Source organism: Vanessa atalanta, chromosome 5, assembly GCF_905147765.1.
Source record: "Vanessa atalanta chromosome 5, ilVanAtal1.2, whole genome shotgun sequence".
Classification (NCBI taxonomy): domain Eukaryota; kingdom Metazoa; phylum Arthropoda; class Insecta; order Lepidoptera; family Nymphalidae; genus Vanessa; species Vanessa atalanta.
The window spans coordinates 6,589,735-6,611,829 of record NC_061875.1 but is presented as its reverse complement, the minus strand read 5'-3'; the positions used below and the strand labels follow the sequence as shown (position 1 = coordinate 6,611,829).

Below are 22,095 nucleotides of genomic sequence, written 5' to 3'. Positions count from 1 at the left end.
GTTTTGTTCTGGTTTGTAGGGTGAGTGAGCCAGTGTAACTACAAGCACAAGGGACATAATATTGGTGATGTGAGAAATGAGTAATAATTTTTTACAGTACCATTGTCTATGGGTAGTAGTGTCCAATTACAGTCCCAGTTGCCATTCCGCCTGTTTAATTATGTTTTTTTTATATTTCTTATTTTAGCACTTTTATAAGCGACTGTATCAGATGCATGTAGCATGTTATAGTTGAAACGACCTTCGTTCCACACGATGGCACACATAGAATACTTGTATAGATCATTGTATCTGATATATAATAAGACTGCTATCAGTGGTGAATGGTTATACCTGTAAGCAGTATTTTTTTTAGCTTAATATGATCTTTAAATACTAAGCTGTATTTGTAAATAATCCATTGGTACTTATTTATTTCGATTCTGTTTGTTTAAATTATGTTTCTGTGATGTGTGTTTTATTTTATTAATTAAAAAGCAAACAAAATAGAAAGTAAATTGTTGTTTTATTGTTTTGAAATTTATTCACATACATTAAAAACATAGATTTTTTTTTAAAATAATTATTAAGTCTTATTTTAGTGTAATATGAAAAAATATATGCCTTTATTTGAAATAGATTACGTCTCATTGTATATTATAATAGAGTTGTCATTTTCAGTTTTTAATGGGCAGGGGGATATTAGCTTTACTATGGATATGTGTACATAATTTTCAGAACAAAAATTAATTATTTCTTATTTATATTTAAAAATCATCTTCACCGCTTGGCAAAGAATACTTTTAACTAAATGCTGCTTGAAGTGTTCTATTGCAGTTGCAGACATGATAGTTCACTTGTGTGATTATTATTTTTTTGATGCCCCAAATCCAGAGAAACCCATGATTTGAGCTAGTTCTGATTGAGCGGGACCATCTTCTGGATCTTCAGTTTCTTGAAGCTTGCGTTTCTTATCCCGACGCCGTTCACGACGAAGTTCCTTCAATCGTGCTTCTTCCTCTGCTGCTTCTTTAAGTCGTGTGTCAAGCTCATATTCATGTTTTTTCTCTTCTAGTTTACGTTTATTTGAAGCAAACCTTGCTTTTACCTGCCAATACATATTTTACTTAGGTATATAATATACTAACCATTTTGAATTTGATTATACAAATGAATATTTGGCAAACAAAATAAATCCCAGCCGTTTAATTGTGACTAAATTATAATAGTGTAGTTAATTAAAAAAATATTACATAAGTTAACAAATATAAAGTTATTAAGCATAAAATTTTGCTACATTGCCATATCATAATTTATATATATTGTCTGATTATTGTGTTTACCATTTTTGGTGTTTTGTTAGCCATTTAAAAAATATTTACCTGATCTAAGGAACTTCTCTCAATTTTCATGGACATGCCAAGATTTCTTTGATGTTTTTTTCCATTGATATGGTCCAAAAAGTTAATAGAGTCTTTGACAACACAATCACAAACATTGCAGTAATAGCCCCCTGATTGTGAAGTAGGTGTATTTTTCGTAATTACAACACTTTTACCTAATTTTGAATCTAAATCAACTTTATAATCACGTTGTTTCAATAGTTCCCTTTTGATTGGTGGAGCTGAAAAAATTATAATGTTCACAAACAAAATTAAAAAATTAAAATCAAAATATACTTTATTCAAGTAGGCTTTTACAAGCACTTTTGAATCGTCATTAAATAAACTATATTAAGTGAAGCTACCACCGGTTCGGAATGTAGATTCTACCGAGAAGAACCAGCAAGAAACTCAGTAGTTACTCTTATTCAACATTTAAAATTATTGACAATCATTATTAATCTATTCCAACCATTACAGGAGAAAAGCCATATAAACAACATTTCACAGCAAATAGACGCTATATCATTGGTCTAGAGCTTGAATAATCTATGATATTCACTATGGATTAGCAAAATAATTGCATTTTAAGCATTGATGATATTGTTATCGAAATTTTGGAATTACAATAAAAGTGGAAATAAGTAGTTAAGTATAATAGTGTTGTATTGACGACCTCCGTGGTCGAGTAGTGTGTACACCGGTTTTCATGGGTACGTCACTCCGAGGTCCCGGGTTCGATTCCCGGCCGAGTCGATGTAGAACGAATTCTATGTTGTCTTGGGTTTGGGTGTTTGTGGTACCGTCGTTACTTCTGATTTCCATAACACAAGTGCTTTAGCTACTTACATTGGGATCAGAGTAATGTATGTGATGTTGTCCAATATTTATTTATTTATTATTATTATTATTTATTATTATAAATAAAGCTATATTAAGCAGAATGGATGGAATATGTAAATCTAAGGTTTGTTTATCTTTTTTCTTACTTCCACTTGAATAGGCTTGGATCATATGAATTAGGATATGACAGAAAATCAGATCAGATATCTAATGGGACGAAGTGGATGTAATGAAGTAAATAACTTTTAAGGTTAGTTACATGACTTAGGATTTAACAGGATATTGTAGAGAATACATAGAGTATTCATATCTAAAAAGTGTAAAGGAAGAGTTGAATTCAGCTCAAAATATGGTAACAAGATCAAAATTACAGTGCTAGAAAATGCAACGAATACATTATTTCGTAGGTTCTCATGTTCAAGAGTATTTCTTCAGTGACATTATTATTTTTAAATAATTGCTTTGTCGTTATAGGAGTTTTATTTTAATTTGTGTAATAAGGTCTTAGTCTGTTGAGTTCTTAGTCAGTTCAGTAATTTAAAGATAACTAAGTTAACTTCAGATTGTCAAAATTTTCAGTTCTGATTAATGTTCTAAAGCTAAAATCAAATTTCTGTTTTCACATACCTTTTTTTTTAGATCTCTCTTCTTCTTCTATTTCCGCTTTTAATCTTTCGGCTGCAATTCTTTCGAATTCATCTTTATCCCACTTCCGTCGATGGTCGTCGGGTCGCAAACTCATGATGATCGTTTACGTTTCTGTAGTGAAAAGATGTAACTTAATAAAATAACATAAATTATGTTTACACCCTACTCAATATTAAAACATTAACTTAGATATCTGACATCTGACAGTGACGGTGTCACAATTTGTACTCTGTGCTCACAAATTATACTTGCAGCCATAGAGTATAGTCATGAACTACAATTGATCATCAGTATATTATAATCTGTATTGTATATGAGATAAATTATAAGGCGTTTGTTTAACTTTGTATCCGTAAATAGCAATAGAATTATTTCTAATTTTATAGATATAGATTTGTTAATGTACATAAAACAGCCAAAATGCAAAACTTCTCACTTACCAACACATTCACTAAATATCTATTTGCTGGCCTGTGAACCAGGGATGTTATGGATATGTTATTTCGAATCTGAATATGGATACGGATATCAAGATAATGATACGGATATATCGGATTGATTCAGATATGAAATTATTTCACGGTCACGGTCATGGTCACGGTCTTTAGATTATTTAAAAATTGTAAATGAAAATATTACAAGATATTAATTTGACTTTATTTGTAGACTTTTATTTAGTATAAGGAATAATCACAGAAAAAAGAACCAATAATTTTGAAATACAATTACTTAGTCTCTTTAAGTATAACACTGCAAAAACAAAATTATAATAAATATATTTTATTATCGGTTTCGGTTACGGTTGCGTATCTCCATAACATCCCTGCTACGATCAACAAAATTACTTAGCAAGTTATGATTTTTTTAAATTTCAATTTGATATTTATTATCTTTTTCATAAACCGATTTTATTGAACTATTTTATATTTCGAATTGAAACTTATATAAATAAAAAAGACGTTTTATGGAAAGTTGATCCTTAACAGATTTTCTAGTTGTACATACATAAAATATAGAATACGAAAATTAAAATATTGCGATCGTGAATATTTGTTTCTTTTGTGTAAGAAAAGCAGTTACTAAAATTGCCCTTTTAAAATGTAAATTTTCTATATTCACTGTATAAAAGCAGTTTTCCAGGTCGGCTTCTCTTTCGTACATAGGTACTTGAGAAATCGAGTTCGTACTGTTGATTTTATATTTTTCCGCTTTTATAAATGTTTCTAAAATGTTTGCAGTCGAAAAAAAGTATTATCCAACATATTTTAACAGTCTGTGATTTTCTGAATGTGTAATATGTAGTGTAGTATTGTATGTGTAGTAGTATATTTTTTTCATAACTGTTAGGTTTATTAATACTGCATAAACCTGGTTAAATGTGTACTTGTGAAAACAGTTAGGTATCCATTGATTTTTTTTAGTAGTTCACTTATTACAGCCATGTTATATTATATGTAGATTACTTATTAGTATTGTTATAACATATCTGGATTGCCGACAGATACAATAAATTTGAAAGTCGTTATCCATTCTTATACTCTGAGTAACCACCTCATTTTAAATATTTTTCATGTGTTCAGTTTCCGGTCGGTCTATGTTATGCTAAGTTCATTTACAAGGTTCAGTCAGTGGTAGGTGCTGCGAGTTGCGGGTAGGGTGTATGATACCTTAATTAATAGGATAGGTCCTATTAATTAGGATATTATTAGGATAAGAATATAGGAAACCTTAATTACTCCAATTTCAGTTAGCTCTTTGTGATCTTTCCTGTAAACAACCCCGGAAATCTTAGTTATAGCACATATATCTAAGCATACACATGCTTAGATCTTTAAAATTACACAACAGATTTTGATGCTGTTTTTTTTAATAGACATGGCGGTTCGTATTGTCTATTGTCTGAAAAACAGTAAACCTTGTAAGACATTCTGTAGTATATTTAGTATCATACCTGCATTAATATTTTTTTTAGTAGACTAGACTAAGAAACTTAGTACGAGCTACTAATACCGGTTCGCAAAACTGTCAGATAGATAAATAAAATTTCTCAAAAAATGAACGCTGAGGTCGATTGCGAAATGCGATTGTTTTATGTTTATTTTTCCCTTTTGTGACGCTTTACTTAGAAGTAATGTACTAAAAGACAATTTGAACAAAAGTTATTCGCGTATTTCATAGTCAGAGGAAGAAGGGTCTTTGTGGCCTCGGGATTTTACTGAGGCTTCGTTGGAATCTGCAATGATAACTAACTGCACGGCTCGAAACATATATTACTACAAACAAATCCCAGGTTTCAACGGATTTGGTTCACATAACAAATACGTATTTATTCCTACTTGTAAATGAAATCAGAAAATACCTCCTGGTTGAATTTGTAAAATTTACATTATTACTCGTTCCAGTGTTTTATTAAAATTGAGTTGCAAAACCTGCGAGTTCATTCCGGTAAGACATGAAGCATGTTCATATTCTTCTTTGCTCTTCTTTTGTTTCATAACCTTATAGGCTACTTTTATCTTAAAAAGTTGTTTACAATGTCCTTGTTTTATAGTTTTATATTTTTCGGAACGGGTCTCGCAACGGTGACGTATTAGTAACGCAAAAGTATAAAAACGCTACTCCCCAATTATCGTATATCGGCTATCAAAATAAGTCTTACTATTAAATCAAATTCAAAACTTTTATTCTTTATTCTTGCTCATTGATTTTAAACTTTAAAATTGAATATTTTCGCGCGTTTTCCGGGATTCTGTTGAAAAGCGTATACATTATCCCACAAAAGAGTTATAAAATCTGTGTAATAATATAAACATACAACTACTATTAAGTGGTTTTATGTCTGTCCATAGTGTTAACAGTATTACGTGATAATTCTGGACAAATATTTTATGTTTTTGCGTAGGTACTTTTATAATTAACATACAGTTGTTATATTAATTTTACATCTTTATGTATATTTTGGGTCTGGGTTCTAAATTGCACAAATTTCCCGGATTATTGTCAGATGCATTTTAATAAAATAGAAGGCCATAGGAAATTATATTGTAGAAATTACTAAAATACATAGGAGCCATACGTAGACTACGTCTGTCAATAATTCTAATTATTAATATTTCTAGTTCAAACCTGATTTATACGAGGGCCCCATTGAAGCTTTGAATCTATAGCTTAATGTAAATTAACTAAATGTAAATTATGTAGTTACATAAGATGTAGTATTAACGATACTGTTGTACATTATTTTGATATCATGTAGGGTTCAGCCAGCGTTTGGAATGTAAGCGCAAAAAAATGTGTTTTTTTACGATATCACATTAGAAACCTCTACAATATCAGTGTTTTGTCAACTTGTGTATTTTGTACATGTATTATGCATAAAGACCTTACTCTTGAATCACTCTAGTTTTGTACAAAAACTGAAAAATTACAATCTAATTCTTCAGATAAAACTGAACTGACAATTGAAAAATTGCTGATAAGGAATTCTCGTTTTAGTTTTCTTATCATTTTTATATTACAGATCAATTTGATATTTACGATCCGTAAAAATTTATGTGCCTATCCTATTACGCAATGGGTAATAAATCAGAATGTGTCATTCATTGGCCTGCTTAAAAAGGTTCAGATTTTATATAAAATGTTTCATTGAAAAATTATTATACAACAAAATTTGTACCAATCGTAAGCTAAGCTGCTACTATAATTTATGTAAAAAAATTATAAGGCTTTGTGCAAGCTCGTGTAGGTAGGTCGGTACAGCCCACTCGTCAGATATTCTACCGCCAAACAGCAATTATACGTAGGTATTATAGCATTCCGGTCTGAACGGTGAGTGTTCCAGTGTAATTGCAGGCATCAGTGACATAACATCTTGCTCCCAAGGTTAGCGGATGATGATATAAAAAAATATTAATATTTCTAACAGCACCAATTTCTAAAGGCGGTGGTGACTACTTACCATCAGGTGGCCCATTTGCCAGTTCTCATACTTTTTACTTAAATAAAAAAAAATAATGAATATAGCTGTATTTGCCTATATTTTATTGTTAATTTTATAATTCAGTAACTATGTCATAAAATCAGGCGTAGTCCCAGCTAAAGATATTGTGGGTCTTCGTATTTACTAAATTATATTTCATTGCACAAATAAATTATTAAAAATAATAAGTATATATATAAATTATAAATTAAATGGAAGTTTCGATTTTATCATTGGCAAACCCGTCACTTATATTTGATACATTTGGGGTTATCTTTGAATTAATATTTACAAGAGTTAAACCTGTCAGCTGTCAGCCTCTCTTCTAACATGCTCTCAGTAAAGTGCTTAGACGCCTTAACTGAGGAAATGCTCAATGTTGTAGCGTCTATTTTTGATTTAATTGTTTAGAAGATTGAAGCAGGAAGGTAATAAGTTACCAAATGTTCGTAAATTGACTATTTTAAAAAAGTTTGTTAATTTGACGTGTACGTCGGGGGGAGAGCGTTTGGTCACGACCACTATAACCCCTCTCGGATCACGTCTGGCAAGAGTAGAGATAAAGTACCTACCTACATATGTTGAGTTCTTTTTTCAAGTAAACAAGAGTCAGACATTCCTTACTCGGGTTCTGACTTGTTACGTAATGGAGTGTAACCGCGTTGTTCATTTATTTCTTTACATGAACATTTTCTGTTTTAAGAAGACTACTGCTTTTGAGGCGATATATTATATTGTGTTCTTGAGTAAATACATTTAGGCTCAGCCTTTCAGCTAATTTTAGCATAATGTAGAATTTAACAGTTTAGCAGAAGGGCTCTCTTAAATCTTTTATGTTTTATTTTAGTAAATTGTTGTTTAAATGTAATGACATTCATTGAGTAAATTATGACGCAACTAGAATTTAATTTGATGTAAGTTGAGTGTTAAAATAGCGTAGGCTTATACATAAATAAATGTTTATATCTAACGCATATGACAGTAGCACAAAGACTTTTTCCGATATGAACAAGTCAATATTGTACGAAACCGTGCTGCATAAATTGCTTTATGGACTGTTCTCTTCAATTTAAACTTTGTTTTGCTTCATATTGACATTTGAGGCTTTGGCCAGCCGAGATGAAGCCTGTTAAAGTTTTCAAGAAAGTGTATAAAGGCATATATTAAAGTTAGATTACATGTTTTAGAATGTTTAGTATCTATTAGTAGATATAAATTTGAATAACCTTTTTTTGGGAAGAACGTTAGTCTGCTTTCTATTGACACGACGATTGAACATAAAATTTTCCAGTTATTGTAGGTATCAGCTGTTTTTGAGATGTTATTCATAGCAAACGCAATGAATTAAAACCTTTTTATAAAATATTTTTTGTGTCCCAAATAATTTGATAGATTTATGTTACGCCGCGAAATCAACATTAATAACATTCATGTTTACATTCAGATTTCGAAAACATATGAAGTATGAATCTTCTTTTGCGCATGAAGTGTTTTTTTTTACAGTCAATAATAATATAAGAAACGTAAGCAAATTACGTTAAAGACCTTTTTTCACCAGAATAAATACCATATATTGTTAAATGGCTCTCTTATCCTTTGCTGCCAAGAGGATTCCTCGTTTTCTTTCTTCGTCCTTTTCTGTTTTAAAATTAAATTTAGCCCCGATTTCTTCAAGAGGTAGAAAAAACATTCACGCAGTCGTTAAGTTTTTTTTTATCGACTTATGATTACATTTCCATCATTTATTTTCTTCAGAATATGTGTATTTGCATATTAAATTTAATTTAATTTCAAAACTTCATTCAAGTGATATCTGTTGAAATTTTAATTCATTAATAAAAAAGTTAATTTTATATTCTATGACTATTTAATTGAAATGTACAATTGATTAGGTTTTATTGTATCCTGTTTTAGTACGCAATAAAGGACATTTTTTTCATAACGTGTTGGATGGTGCATGGAATCTGTGATTTTGTCGTGTTATGTATGAAAGTATCGTTATCAAAATCTTAAATAAAAAGTTTAGAACTCAAATTAAGATCTACGTACAATGAAGCTCAGTCTTTCATTTACATTAGTATAGATATATTTTTTATGACAAGCGGGTAATGCCTCAGGCAACAGAAGTTGAAGAATAAAATGAAAACAAATTATAAAAGTTGAAATTGCTTTAATAATATCAGTCCTCGGTTAACTTAACGTAACTCTTAACTTGCGTTAACTTAGCTTAAGTTGCGGAGATTATAAACTCTAGAAGTTGCATTTGATACTCAATCGCGTAAGAAATTGAAGCGGATACGATGAAGAAAAATAATTAAGATTAGAAATGGCGAGATAAACTTATGATTGTCTTTTGTTAATAAATAGATTGCGCCTTGTTTGGTCAATTAGTATTCAATGTTTCTTTTATTATCAAATTTCATACTGAGTTTAAATTACAGAGCGTGATCAATATTGAATTGTGAGTTAAATAATTTCAGGATCTTAATTACGGCGTTTGTACCCAAATTTAATTAATTGAGATTATGAATCTGTCAAACGAATTTGTGGTACTCAATATATAATACTAAGAACAATAGCACACTTATTGCTTGCGACTTATGACATTATCCTGTGACTTGACTGTATAGCGTAATGCATTTTTTTGTAAGGCAATGTATAACGTCATACACGAGAAACACATAAAAAAATGTGAACAAGAGTGTCTCTTTTTCGTGATTTTTTCTGAAATCTGAGTAATTTATTTTAGGAAATAGTTAGTTTTTAGTATGAACATTACAAAAAGTAGGAGTAATACAACATTTAATAAAATATCTTAGTGTTAAATATACATTGTTACTTTATATATTGCAGCCGTACCGGTGCCGGACCGCAATATTATGTATACATTTCAAAATCGGCCGGCAGCCGCACCGGCACCGTGTCTGAACCGCAAATTCCCGCATCGCATTACACAGTGCCGCACATTATAATAATTATCACTGAGATCTGTTTATAGAACAATAAAAAATAGTATTACACATTAAGTACAATCTAAATCTTAAAGGTTAGAAAAACTATCCATGTCATTTTATAAATTTTATATTAATTAATTATAACTGTATTATTTTTATTTTTATATATAAACAAAAGCAAAAACTGAATAATGAACGTAATGTATGCATCATCAAAGCACGAAGACAATAGAAGTAAACGCTTAATCAGAGGAATGTAAGTTATTGGGTCATTCTATGCTTTGGGATCGTATGTCTTGGGAAACGATTTGTTAAAAAGGCATTAACATTTCGATTAGAACATGAACTTTTGTTCTCTCATGTCAATTTTAATTGTAATTGAATGTTTTAAATTTATATATAGAAAAGATATATTTTTAAAAAAGTCTGTCTTGCACCCGTAAACTTGTCTCCGTATCAGATGTAATGATTCCTAAACATTGAATGGTGGAGTGAGATATGTTTGTTGAGTTAAGATATATGGAATACTTTTACAGCAATGCCAATGTGAGCCGCACGCGGTCCCTAAACGGTTTTTATTTGTATAAATATTATTTGTGTAAAGTTGAGGTTTGGCGCTGGTGCAATGTATGCCATACATATATATATATATATACGAACGATAACATAAAAATATTGACAATCTTTTAAGCAAGAAATATAGCGCCGACCATTTTAACTAAGATATCATGTCACTATTTACAGTTGCTTCATTATTTCTTAGAAGTTTTACTATAGGCGCTGTTATTCAAAGTTCCTAATGCTTCAACTGAAAAAATATAAATCTTTAAACATAGATGAATTAATATAAGTAAAAGTGCAGCGTTTAAAGTAGTAAGACATGTACCACTTTTTAAATGATGTATACTCAGATTTAATAATAAAAGGAAACTAAAGTAACAAATTTAACTCAAGACTTTATGTGAACCGCTTAGCTTAGCACTATGATTCAGTACAAACTTTAAGATAAAGTATTCTTGTAGTAATAAAGTGTACGAGCTTAGCGAGTAGTTACCAAATTTAGTTATATTATCTAAAACTACCTATTAATACAAAACAAATATAAAGTTTCATTGATATAATTAAAAATGCTAAAAATCAAAAGAAATGATATTGTAAAGCATTGATACATTATTATTGATGTCTTATAAAATGTATATTTTAAAAAGCATTTCGTTCAATTTTTTTTTTTTTTTATTTAATATTTTTATATTCTGTTCAGTTTTTATATATGGCCAGTGTCACTATACCGAATCCAATCTGAGCGATTGTATAAAGTTCATAAAACTTTTGTTCATAAAACGTCGTGAGATCATTGTTACGAAGGCGCAGAACTCATCAAATCATTTTGATACGAATTCTCATAATCTCACACACCATTACATCATTTTAAGATAAAATAAAAGTACTGAAACCTACTGACACCATAATTATATTATTAATAATATTCATGATACGAACGAAACAAGGACGATTGAAACAAATCTGACCCACGGGTTATAAACGATGTTTCGTTTCATTTTAAATTAAGTAATGAATTATTATTAATTCAATGATCAATTTAGAAAGTTCAAGATTTATTAGTTAAATAATTTAATTTAACATAGCACGTTATATAAGATGGACAATTTACGGTAATTAACTTCAAAGATTTATGTCGACATGCTCGGCCTGACTCTGATCGTATTAATATAATCCGGATAAAGATGGATCGATCTACGCCGTTGTTACTCTGAAAACAGTGTCGATATTGTAATTATTTTAAAGGTTTTTAAAGTAATGTGGGACGTTGTATATATTATTAATTCTATTGTTAAATTTATATTCAATATTAATTATCATTTTTTTAATTGAAATACAGAGTGTGTACTAAAAATTTCGGTCTGACACAGTAAGGACTTTTACCAAGTATTGTTTTGTCAGTGGTATTATGTCTTGTGTGGTAGCGATACGAACAATTCAACAAAAAACAATAAGAAACCTACAAAGCCTTCAGAAAATGGAAATTAATCAATTTAACGTAGTACGATCTCGCTCAGCTTCGATGCTCACAGACGTAAAACATTTGAAGTCTTTTGTTAAAAATCTACAGAAGTTCCGTTACTATCACGAATGACAATCATGATACAGAAGAGAAAATTTTTGGATATTTTTTTTACACGCTGACATTTTGATTAGAATAAATACGATATTAATCAAATGGTTTTTTTGTTTCGCAAGTAGGTTTAATAAAAATAGTAAGCTACTTTAAATCCAATATTACAACATTTTTAATGTTTATTAATATAAACTGATGCAAGCTATTTTCTTATCAATAAATTTTAAACGGATAAATAAGAAAAAAAATGAAGCGTTATATCCTTAGTATACCAACTTTACACAAACAGTCCTCATTTTCTCCAACACTTGTCAATAAAATACGAGAAATACCTTTTACGGTTCGTAAACTCAGTTGATCTTATATGAATTGACCTCGTCATCATTGTTTGACTTTTGTTGTACTTGTATATATTGTAGATATGGATGTGATGAATGCCTACTTTTTTATGACTTTTATTAGATTTTCTTTTAGAATACATAACCAGTTGCAGTTGTAACTTCTAAAATAAATTCAATATGAAAAACGAATAAATTATGTTTTGATTCTAAAATATGTTTAGTTTACGGTCAAGTTTCAGAATTAGAGTAAATTGCCATTGAATAAGCATAAGAAAATATTTATAACTTGCTTCCTTCTTAAAGATAAAAAAGCGGCCATGTGCGAGTCGGACTCGCCTATAAAGGGTTCCGTAGCAGCAAAAATTTTTATAAGCGAAATATATTTTTTTATGAAATATTACCAATACATATATTTTTATTTTTGAAAAAATAATGGTTCTCAGTGGTATATAAGGTTATGTTTATGAAATTATATGTTCTATAAGGGTTCCGTTTTTAGACATTAAGCTACGAAACCCTAAAAAGGATGACAGAATTCACACATAATAATTTATGACATAAAAAAACCGCTAGCAAAAGCTGTTGTGGATTTCTCGATATCAAGATGGTGTAAATGAAATTTGGAATTCTGACTTGATATCTGAAGGTAAAATTCAGCGGCCGGGATTAATCCAAACAATTTCCTGTGAAATATGCGGTAGAAGATGCAGAGTGATATAACATCTTTGCATATAATCAAAGAATCGAGCGGGTCGGAAAGGGCTTGATCAGCATTAATTCGAACCGCTCTACGTTGAATATGGTCAAATGAAAGCTGGTACTGGGGAGCTTTCGCTCAGAGGTGAGAGCAGTAGAGGCCCATGTGGGGCCGAATGCGCGCTTTGTAAATTTTAGGCGATATCGAAGGAACTACCAATATGGTTTTGTCTGAGATTTATATATTTCAAAATTATACAGGAGTAAACCAAAGAAACTAAAGGATCATTTACTTAATAATTTAGTTAAGTTAACTAAGGCTATAATTATTTGTAATAATTGAAGCGTAAGAAAACCACTTACTGTAGTAATTAGTATCGATGGCAAAATTATTTTCATACTTGCAAGTAAAAACTGGGTCTAATTTTAGTTAGTTAATATTTATTACTTATAATTTATAAAGGTTCTTTAAACGCAAAATATTGTACTCGTTATATAATAGCATTTTAGATCATAAAATTATGTTTCGTGGCTAATAAAATATGTCGCTTAGTAATACTTATTAAGTTAATCATTGAAATGTAAAATAAATAATGTCCCAAGACTAACGAATTTCATAAAAAAATACTTATTAAATTCTCAGGATGTAATATAAAGTTCAGATGTTGTTCGAATAAAAAAGATATAGTTTCTGTTTTTTCTAGCTCGAAGACAAAAAAAGAAATAAAAATCTCTTATATTTTTTTACAACATTTAGCAAAAAAATATATTATACGTTTGATGTTCATTTATTTTGATACAACTACTAAAATCTTGTTTTGTATAACATTTACTGTAATACAAAGATATTTAATAAAGGGACATCGCTGTGACATTTGAATAGCAGTAAAGCAAGGATGGAATTTAGTAAGAATTCCTCTACACACTACATAGGTATATTATGTTTTCAAGGGCTCACGAGATCATTGAATCGTTTTCTTATGGCTGTTTAAACAAATTAAAATAAAAACGACTAAAATATTTGCTAATCTATACATGTAATAAAATTTGAGTTTTTGTTAGTAATATTAAAATAACCGTTTTTTATTAAATACATATGTATGTAGATACGTTACATATACCAAAAAAAACATTATTTACAATTGTTGTTGATGTAATAAGGAGTACCTTAGGCTATTTTTTATTTAGAATTATATATAAAATAATAATAGTCACGCTGCAATGACCAAATGACTGTCCAGTACCACGCGCAGCCCTCGCGCCGCCGTCACATCGGGTTCCTCCCACCAAAGACTTAATATCAGAAAAGCTGCCTAATATAGAATTAGTAAGTTATAGTAAAATCTGCGAACTGAACTATAACTTTTTGGGTAAATTCAAATGCGCACGAAGTAGCGGGCACAGGTAGTGATTTATAAAAATAAAGTTTTCTTAATATTTTACAGCTAGGAATTTTGTATGTTTGAAGGTCCTAGTTAATGAAAGAATTTTTATAGTCATATTATACACTGTACGACCCTAGAAGGTAATAATGCCTTGCAAAGGCTTATTTTATTTATTATTATTGTTTAAATGAAGCACAGAAGCAGCATATAAGTGTGCTCAGTGCTCAATCACACTAAGCTTTTCCTCTGTGGTTGTGGTCGGGTTCATACTCGTATATCTTAATTTGCAAGTGCTCCACGATGTCCAACTGTCTACGCTGCTGCTTAAGTTGAATTCTAAATATAAAAGATACCTTGCATAATTCTTAGATACCTTATTATAATAAAATGCTATCTAATAAATTATGTTTACACTTTATTGGCGATGTAATAATATAAGAACTAGCATATAAGCTAAATCTAAATAATAAAATGAATGTATATTAGGTTAATAATCAGCATTGTGCGAAAAATTAAAGTAAGTAATAGCTCAAGGAGACATCATTGTCGTGGTTCGACCATAAACAATCTCACTTAATACATAAAAACAAAACATATATCTGTGTGTATATTTTCTCTCCCGTGTCGCAAAAATAACAAGGTTTGCAGCCTTCAGCGGTTTTCGATCAAAACTGATGTTAGTGGTGACGTTTTCATTTTTTCGTTGTATATTCCTGTTTACTTAGACAATTGACAAATATTCCATTCAACTTCTCGGATTGTATACTAAAACAAACTATTCATATTTTTGTATATTTTTATTCAAAAGAATATTAAGAAGTCAATTTTAAACTGTTTATTTATATTTTTAATTTTAAAATGTCTCATTAATTATTTTTTGTATTTTCTTATAAACTTTATCGACTAATGTTTTTATTAACAAAAGGTTTTTATTAACAAAAGGTTTCAAGTATATTGATAGGGAAGTTAAAATTTATTAGCTATATCTTATTATAAAAAAGAATATCCAAGAATAATCAACTTTGTAAAGTCGGAAACTTGTTGTTATTTATTTTTTTAATTAAAAAAGTAAAATCAATTCAAGTGAATCTATATTAATTTGAAATGAATATTTTGAATTTAAATTTGTGATAAAGTTTCTTACGTATTTAATATAAAATTATATGTATATATAATAAAAATAATTTATTAAAAACATAGTTTACACGGAAATATAATATTAATATAGATAATTCAAGTAAATGGTATTGGTCGCTCAAATGCAAAAAAGTATTAGTCTCTATGTAAAGAAAACAAGTGACGATCTCCCTAGTTTTGCACTTTCATTCTATCAAATTTAAATAGGATATCCATGAATATTAAATAAAAAAGATGTCGTGAAAATCGCTTTATAATCGTCGAAGATATCACGTACCACCGTTTGGAAAGTCAGCTAATAAAAAAAGAATTGAAAGTTACTGTAATGGTTCCCAGTTTTGGAAGTCCTTAACAAATTTGCACGTCTAATGTCCCCAGAGTTCAATTATGAGTTTTAAAGATTCGTGTTTTTCTGTCTATTTGTATATAACGATCTCACCCTCGCCTCGTTTATCTTAAGGACAAACTATGATATCGACTCAGAAATCATTTTATTGAACCATAATTGCTTAATAAACATATGCAGAGATTTTCACCAATATAATTGTAGATTTTTTTTATTAAAAATAACACTGCTGAATGTAGGTACTATTCATACAGCGGAGAGAAAAAAGATTTTCTAAAATTTCTAAAATTGTTTGAAGTATATATTCTAAAAGATTGCGTTGTCTTTGTTTAAAACGTTTATCGTTATTAATATGTTTCTTTTCTTAATATACCCATATAACCCATTAGAATTTACGACTCATCGATTGAAAATATGGAATAAATTACATACATTTTTTAACTTTTTTTTTTAACTTTATTTAATATTGTAATATATGTATGATTATTTAATTAAAACGACTCTATAATAAAAGTTCGGACCATTTATAAATTTAAAGCTCATTTTAAAAAGTATTCATAATAGAGGCTTATTACTCCGTACAATATTTTTAATGCCTTAGAGTGAGTACTCTTCAATTTTCTTTTTTTCTTTAATTGTTCATAATTGTTACATTTAAAGAATTTACTGTAGGTAACTTTTGAGTTTATTTCCAGTTTTTTAGTTAGAATCTATATTTGCTTAATGGTGGTAGTTCTACATTAAAAGTAATATGAACAAATCTCTCACCTTAATCCAATTCTATTATTTTTTTTAAACATTATTAAGTTATTTAATAATGTTTAAGAATAATTTTGTAAAAATAAGATGAACTGGACCACTTGCGATATTATTTTATTATAAAATATGTAAGTTTACTCTTATACTTTTTAAAAACTAGTATCGCGTTTAGCTAAAATAAATTTTTTGTAAACTGTAAATGCTTTTCTAGTTAAAGATAATCCCTGATAAGGATTCGGAGATTTTCTATCCAATTTTAATTTTGCAAAAACGAGAATGTAATCTTACATTGGTTTATCAAAATACAGATTTTTTAATGATATTATTATTTACTGTTCCAAGTTAACAAATTCTGTGCAAATTTAGACCATGTGTAATTCTTGTGATTTTTGCTCTTTTTTATAGTGACCAATAAAAATTGGTCGTTTAATCATTAAAACTGCTTATAATATATGATCAACCAGTATAGATTTTAAATAAACGTGTTAAGGCAGAAATCATTTAAAGGCTTGTGCAAGAATTTGTAAGGGATGTAAAACTTTGGCCTCGCCAATGTGTGTAGTTAATAAACTTTATGCTAGTTCTGTAAGAAAATTTACCTTTTTCTTAACGAGTGTCATAAATTTCTTTGCTGGAGATAGTTTCTAAATGTTTACATTGTATGAACATCTTTCTGGAATATAAATTCATAAAAGACCCTTTTCTATGTACTAATATTTGGATTTCAATTATAAAGCTAAACCCGAAATATTTATATATTAGTAAAACTGGCATAAAAGTACATCAAACGGTTTTGCGTAACATGATAATTAATTTAAACGTATCTGACTTAGTTGACTACTAAAAAGATACTTTTAGACATAGATATATACGTTTGCATTCAATTTAGTTTACACACGCATGTTGGTACCTAAGTATTCTCTATGGTATATAGGTTTTAAGATTAATTGACGATTGTGGACGGTTTTGGTTGTGGGTATTCCATTGCTTAACTCACTTTTTTTAGCATTAGCAGTATGTAAATATTCCCACTGCTGGGCTAAAGGCCTCCTCTCCCTTTGATGAGAAGGTTTGGAGCATATTCCACCACGCTGCTCCAATGCGGGTTGGCGGAATACACATGTGGCAGAATTTCGTTGAAATTAGACACATGCAGGTTTCCTCACGATGTTCCTTCACCGCCGAGCACGAGAAAAACACAAATTAAGCACATGAAAATTCAGTGGTTGCTGCCTGGGTTTCAACCCGAAATCATCGTTTAAGATGCACGCGTTCTAACCACTGGGCCATCTCGGCTTAACTCTCTACGTGAAGTTATATCGACTTGCTCAGTTATTAAGTTATCTAACACAATTTACTTGGTGGTAGGGTTTTATGCAAGCTCCTCTGGGTAGGTACCACATACTCATTATACATTCAACCGCTGAATAGAAATACTAAGTATTGTTGTGTTCCGGGTTGAAGGGTGTGTGAGCCAGTGCTCAAATGCTTGGTGGCGCATTATCGATTTAAGGAATGGTTAAAATTTCTTACGGCACCGATGTCTATGGGCCTACTAATATTATAAAAAATACTAGTAGTAAATGAGACTAGTGCGTGAAAACTCTTTAGCTTTATAATATTAGTATTAATAGAAAAGTAAGAATATTTTATTTCCATTAATAAGTATTATCAAAATTTGGAACTTAGAGCAGTATTTGCTGGTATATTTTTGACAATATAAAACAATACGTAAATGCTGTAACAAAACGAAGCGATAGACAAAAGCAAATTTACATGAAATAATGCATTACAGATAACGTGAATAGGTGCATCCCATAGGAAACATAAAAGTGTAAAACTTCACCTAAATTGAGAAGTCTATTGTAAGAAGAACAAACTGTGTTAAGCTGACACAGTACGAAACAGACTGTATAGTCTAAATTCAAATATTAAATAAAACTATGATAATAATGAAATTAATAATCATTTTGTTTGTACAGAGCTAAATATTATTTAATGATTATTAGTAATTAAAATATTAATCCAAAATGAAAATAGAAACTGGTAACATGATGTTATATTCGTAAATTAGTTGTCTATTATTATTATTAATATGTTATTGGTTTAATAAAAAGTTTTTTGACTGTAAAATATTAATTACTAAACTGGCTTATGCTATATTTTCTTTAAATATATAAAATATATTTATAAACAATTATCCGTTACGATTCGGAGTTACCTATTATATTTTGACTTGCCAGAAAGTTTAACGCAAGTGTCAACAAATGCTTTTCAAAGTTTACAACAACAACTCAATTGGATGAATATTTTAGGATTGCATGAGACACAAAGAAACAAATCTACTGTAGGTTTAAACATTAACTTTATGTTTTTAAGTAAAACGAAATATAAAATTCAATCAAGTAAAAACACACAACGTTTAATAATGATTCTCAGAATAGATACTTGGACACTTTACACGCTTGCTTCTCCTAATTCACAGACAGACAGACAGCGACTCTTAAGTTGTTAACACTATCAAAACCAAGAAGTATGTGAGCTCATCTTTATCATTAACTATCATTAACACGCTATATGTGATCTCATTTTGTGATTAACTAATTCATGATCGCTTTGCGAGCTATGGAACGTTTAAAAAGTACTGCTTGGAGTTTCTCTGAAGCATCGAAACAGAAATGGAGGGGATTTCACAAAAAACTAGCGTGACCACTATAGGCCAGAGAATTAGAGGTCAAGTTTACAGTGCTAATATTCGCGTCAGAACCGATAAACCAATGGGGTAGACGAGTTCATGAGTGACGACTGCGTCTAGAAAACACGAGAGATGACGTCAACAGCCTATGTTAGGCTAGTGGTTGACTTACGATAACTGGCAGGTGGCCCTTGGAGAATATAATCCAAGACGGGGGCTATAGCGTGCTCTGAGAGAGTACTATGTCCAACTATGGACAAACGCGGGCTAATAATGATGACGACGGTGTATAGATTTTAATATTTGGAGGCGTGTAATGTGTGTAAAGATTAAAATTTTTAATTTGGAAGTCTTTATTGATGCTCAATATTTCAAGACATAATTATATTTGTGTGTTAAATTTTTTAAAAAGACGAATTATGTTACTATTTGTAAGATTATGCATATGATAGATATGAACAAACGACCGTAGTAGTATGAATACTTTTAATATTTTTATACAAAATTTCTTGTAGCTAAATGTTTTATAAAATACTTATTGTATAAGTTATTGATTATGACGAAGCTGATAATAGAATATATTGATATTTTATATTATAGATATTAATTTAGAATTATAAATTTTAAGTATATTTATGTACAAATACTTACCCGGCCGTAGCTATACTCGAGTTGTTCTAAGCAAGCTGAAAGCGATATTGAAACAAATCTAATTTAAAACCGTTTTCGTTCGCTGTCATCGCCACTTGCTCTTTCGTTACCAAATAAATTATCTGCTTCCTAAATTAATATCCTTGTAAATCTCGCGCTATCAACGTTAGTTGAGCGTTTTATTACATTTTAAACTTTAAGTCGCCAAAGTTGATTTTACTTAGTAAAATTAAAAGGCTAAAATGTCGTTAATACTTTATATTTATAGTATAATGTATTATTTTTTATATCAATATTTTAATAAACCCATAATGTCAAGGTAAAATTATTGAACATTTTCATTTTCACCTTTCTGCTATACGAAAATGGAGTTATTTTCATCTAATTATAGGCTAAAAGTAATATTCTTAAATTAAGGTGCCGACATGATCAAGCACGAAAAAAATGATGGTACTCAGTTAGGCTGCTATACCATATATCATATGCGTATAATCTGTTGTGTCACAATGGATTAATTTCGACCAAATCAAAAATAGTGTTTCTTGAATTCCCAAAAAGAAAAATTGTATAAGATCATAATTGAGTTTTTGAAAAGTTGATTTAGTTTTATTTGCATTTTTATTGAAATTTCGTTGTATAATAATCTAACCTGGACTTTACAATGTTTTTCAATCAACCGTCTACAACAACATTCACACGAAGAAAGGTTTCGTACTCTTACAACACTGGAATAGAATACGAACAGATTAGAAAAAATAAAGTTTAAATCACTTACACCAAAACTGTATGCAAAATTTCAGTTCAGTCGGCTGAATGAATCTCGTTTAAAGTTCACATACTAACGCCCTTATGATCGATTATTTCTGTGCAAAACACGCTTTTAGTATTCATGTTCCACGTGGTATATGAGCTCGATTTTCTAAAGCAATTTTTTTTTGCCTATCTCTAAACAGAAATATGTAATTTATTCTGCCCCTGATTTAAATGCATCGAATAAGTGCCAATTTTCCAACGCTCAGCTATAAACGGAACTTCATATCGACAAGGACTTTAATATTAAATTTTCTGAGTGTTGTCGCATTTTGAGTAAAATTTTTGTAATGCAATGTTTTTAAAATTATAATATAGTAAGTTTAGACATTTAATGTAAAATAGATTAATAATATTAAAAAAAAATATATTTTTAATTTTTTTGTATAATATCGAAATACAATTAACAATTAAACATTATTATCACTTTGAATTGGTTTTTGCTTGATATTTGGCATTCGGAAAAATGAGAATGTAGTTTTTAAGATCGCTTAATTTTTTTTACTCGGCGGCATGGTGGAAACCCGAGGATGGTTTTAGTGGGTAGGGCAGGGCATTAGCACTAGCATGACCTGGCACGGGGCACTAGTTCCCGGTTGAGTCCCACATACCCGTCCCGGTCCCCCGACCGGGCGGCATGCGTAAATGCTTTTCCTCCTCGTTAAACAAAAAAAAAAAGGACAACCAATTTTGCCTGCAGTACAACTCAAACATATATTGACTATACATACTGAAGATCATATTCTTTGATATAGAAAAATATAATCTTTTTATAAACATAAAATAAGAAATCACTTTTGCTATACTTCAAGGACAGAATCATATTATTTTCAGTGTTTTATATGACTCGATTTCGAACTTTTAGCGTAAAAATGAAACAGGACATACATAAGAACAATAATATCTTTAATAATAATATACGAATTGTTTTTGTATGTCCATTCCAAGACTAGTTTGTATGAGCCAATTGCACATCTCCATTAAGTGTTGCTTATATAATATTCTTAATATTTAAATTAAAAAGCAAAGCTTTTAAAAAAGGGAGAATCCTTGAAGATTAAGATTAAGATAAGAATGATTATGAACAAAAACAGACCTAGACACGCGGTAGCGTGTCAGCCAAGTACAAGTAACAGAACTGGCGAGCTTAGCACCGTGTGTAATATTACACGAACCATTTGGAGCCACTTTTGACCTCCTCATAACTCAAAAACTATTCGACATAAACGTGTCAAAATTGGCTTATATATTGAGACTCGCGAGATACATATGAGTTCCAAATTTCATAAACGCATCTCAAACGGTTATTTAGATATTAAAGTCTAAAAATCGTGATTTTTATCACTGACTGAC

General features: G+C 29.8%; 1 protein-coding gene across 1 annotated transcript; it reads right to left on the bottom strand.

Moving 5' to 3' along the window:
- Positions 1–553: 553 nt before the first annotated feature.
- LOC125064128 (zinc finger matrin-type protein 2) lies at positions 554–3,061 on the bottom strand. The gene is made up of 3 exons (XM_047670940.1): positions 2,832–3,061; positions 1,362–1,603; positions 554–1,087 (listed from the first exon to the last, which is right to left on the bottom strand). The coding sequence occupies exons 1-3, from the start codon at positions 2,944–2,946 to the stop codon at positions 848–850; spliced, it is 597 nt and encodes a 198-aa protein (XP_047526896.1). The 5' UTR covers positions 2,947–3,061; the 3' UTR covers positions 554–847.
- Between the last annotated feature and the right edge of the window lie 19,034 nt (positions 3,062–22,095).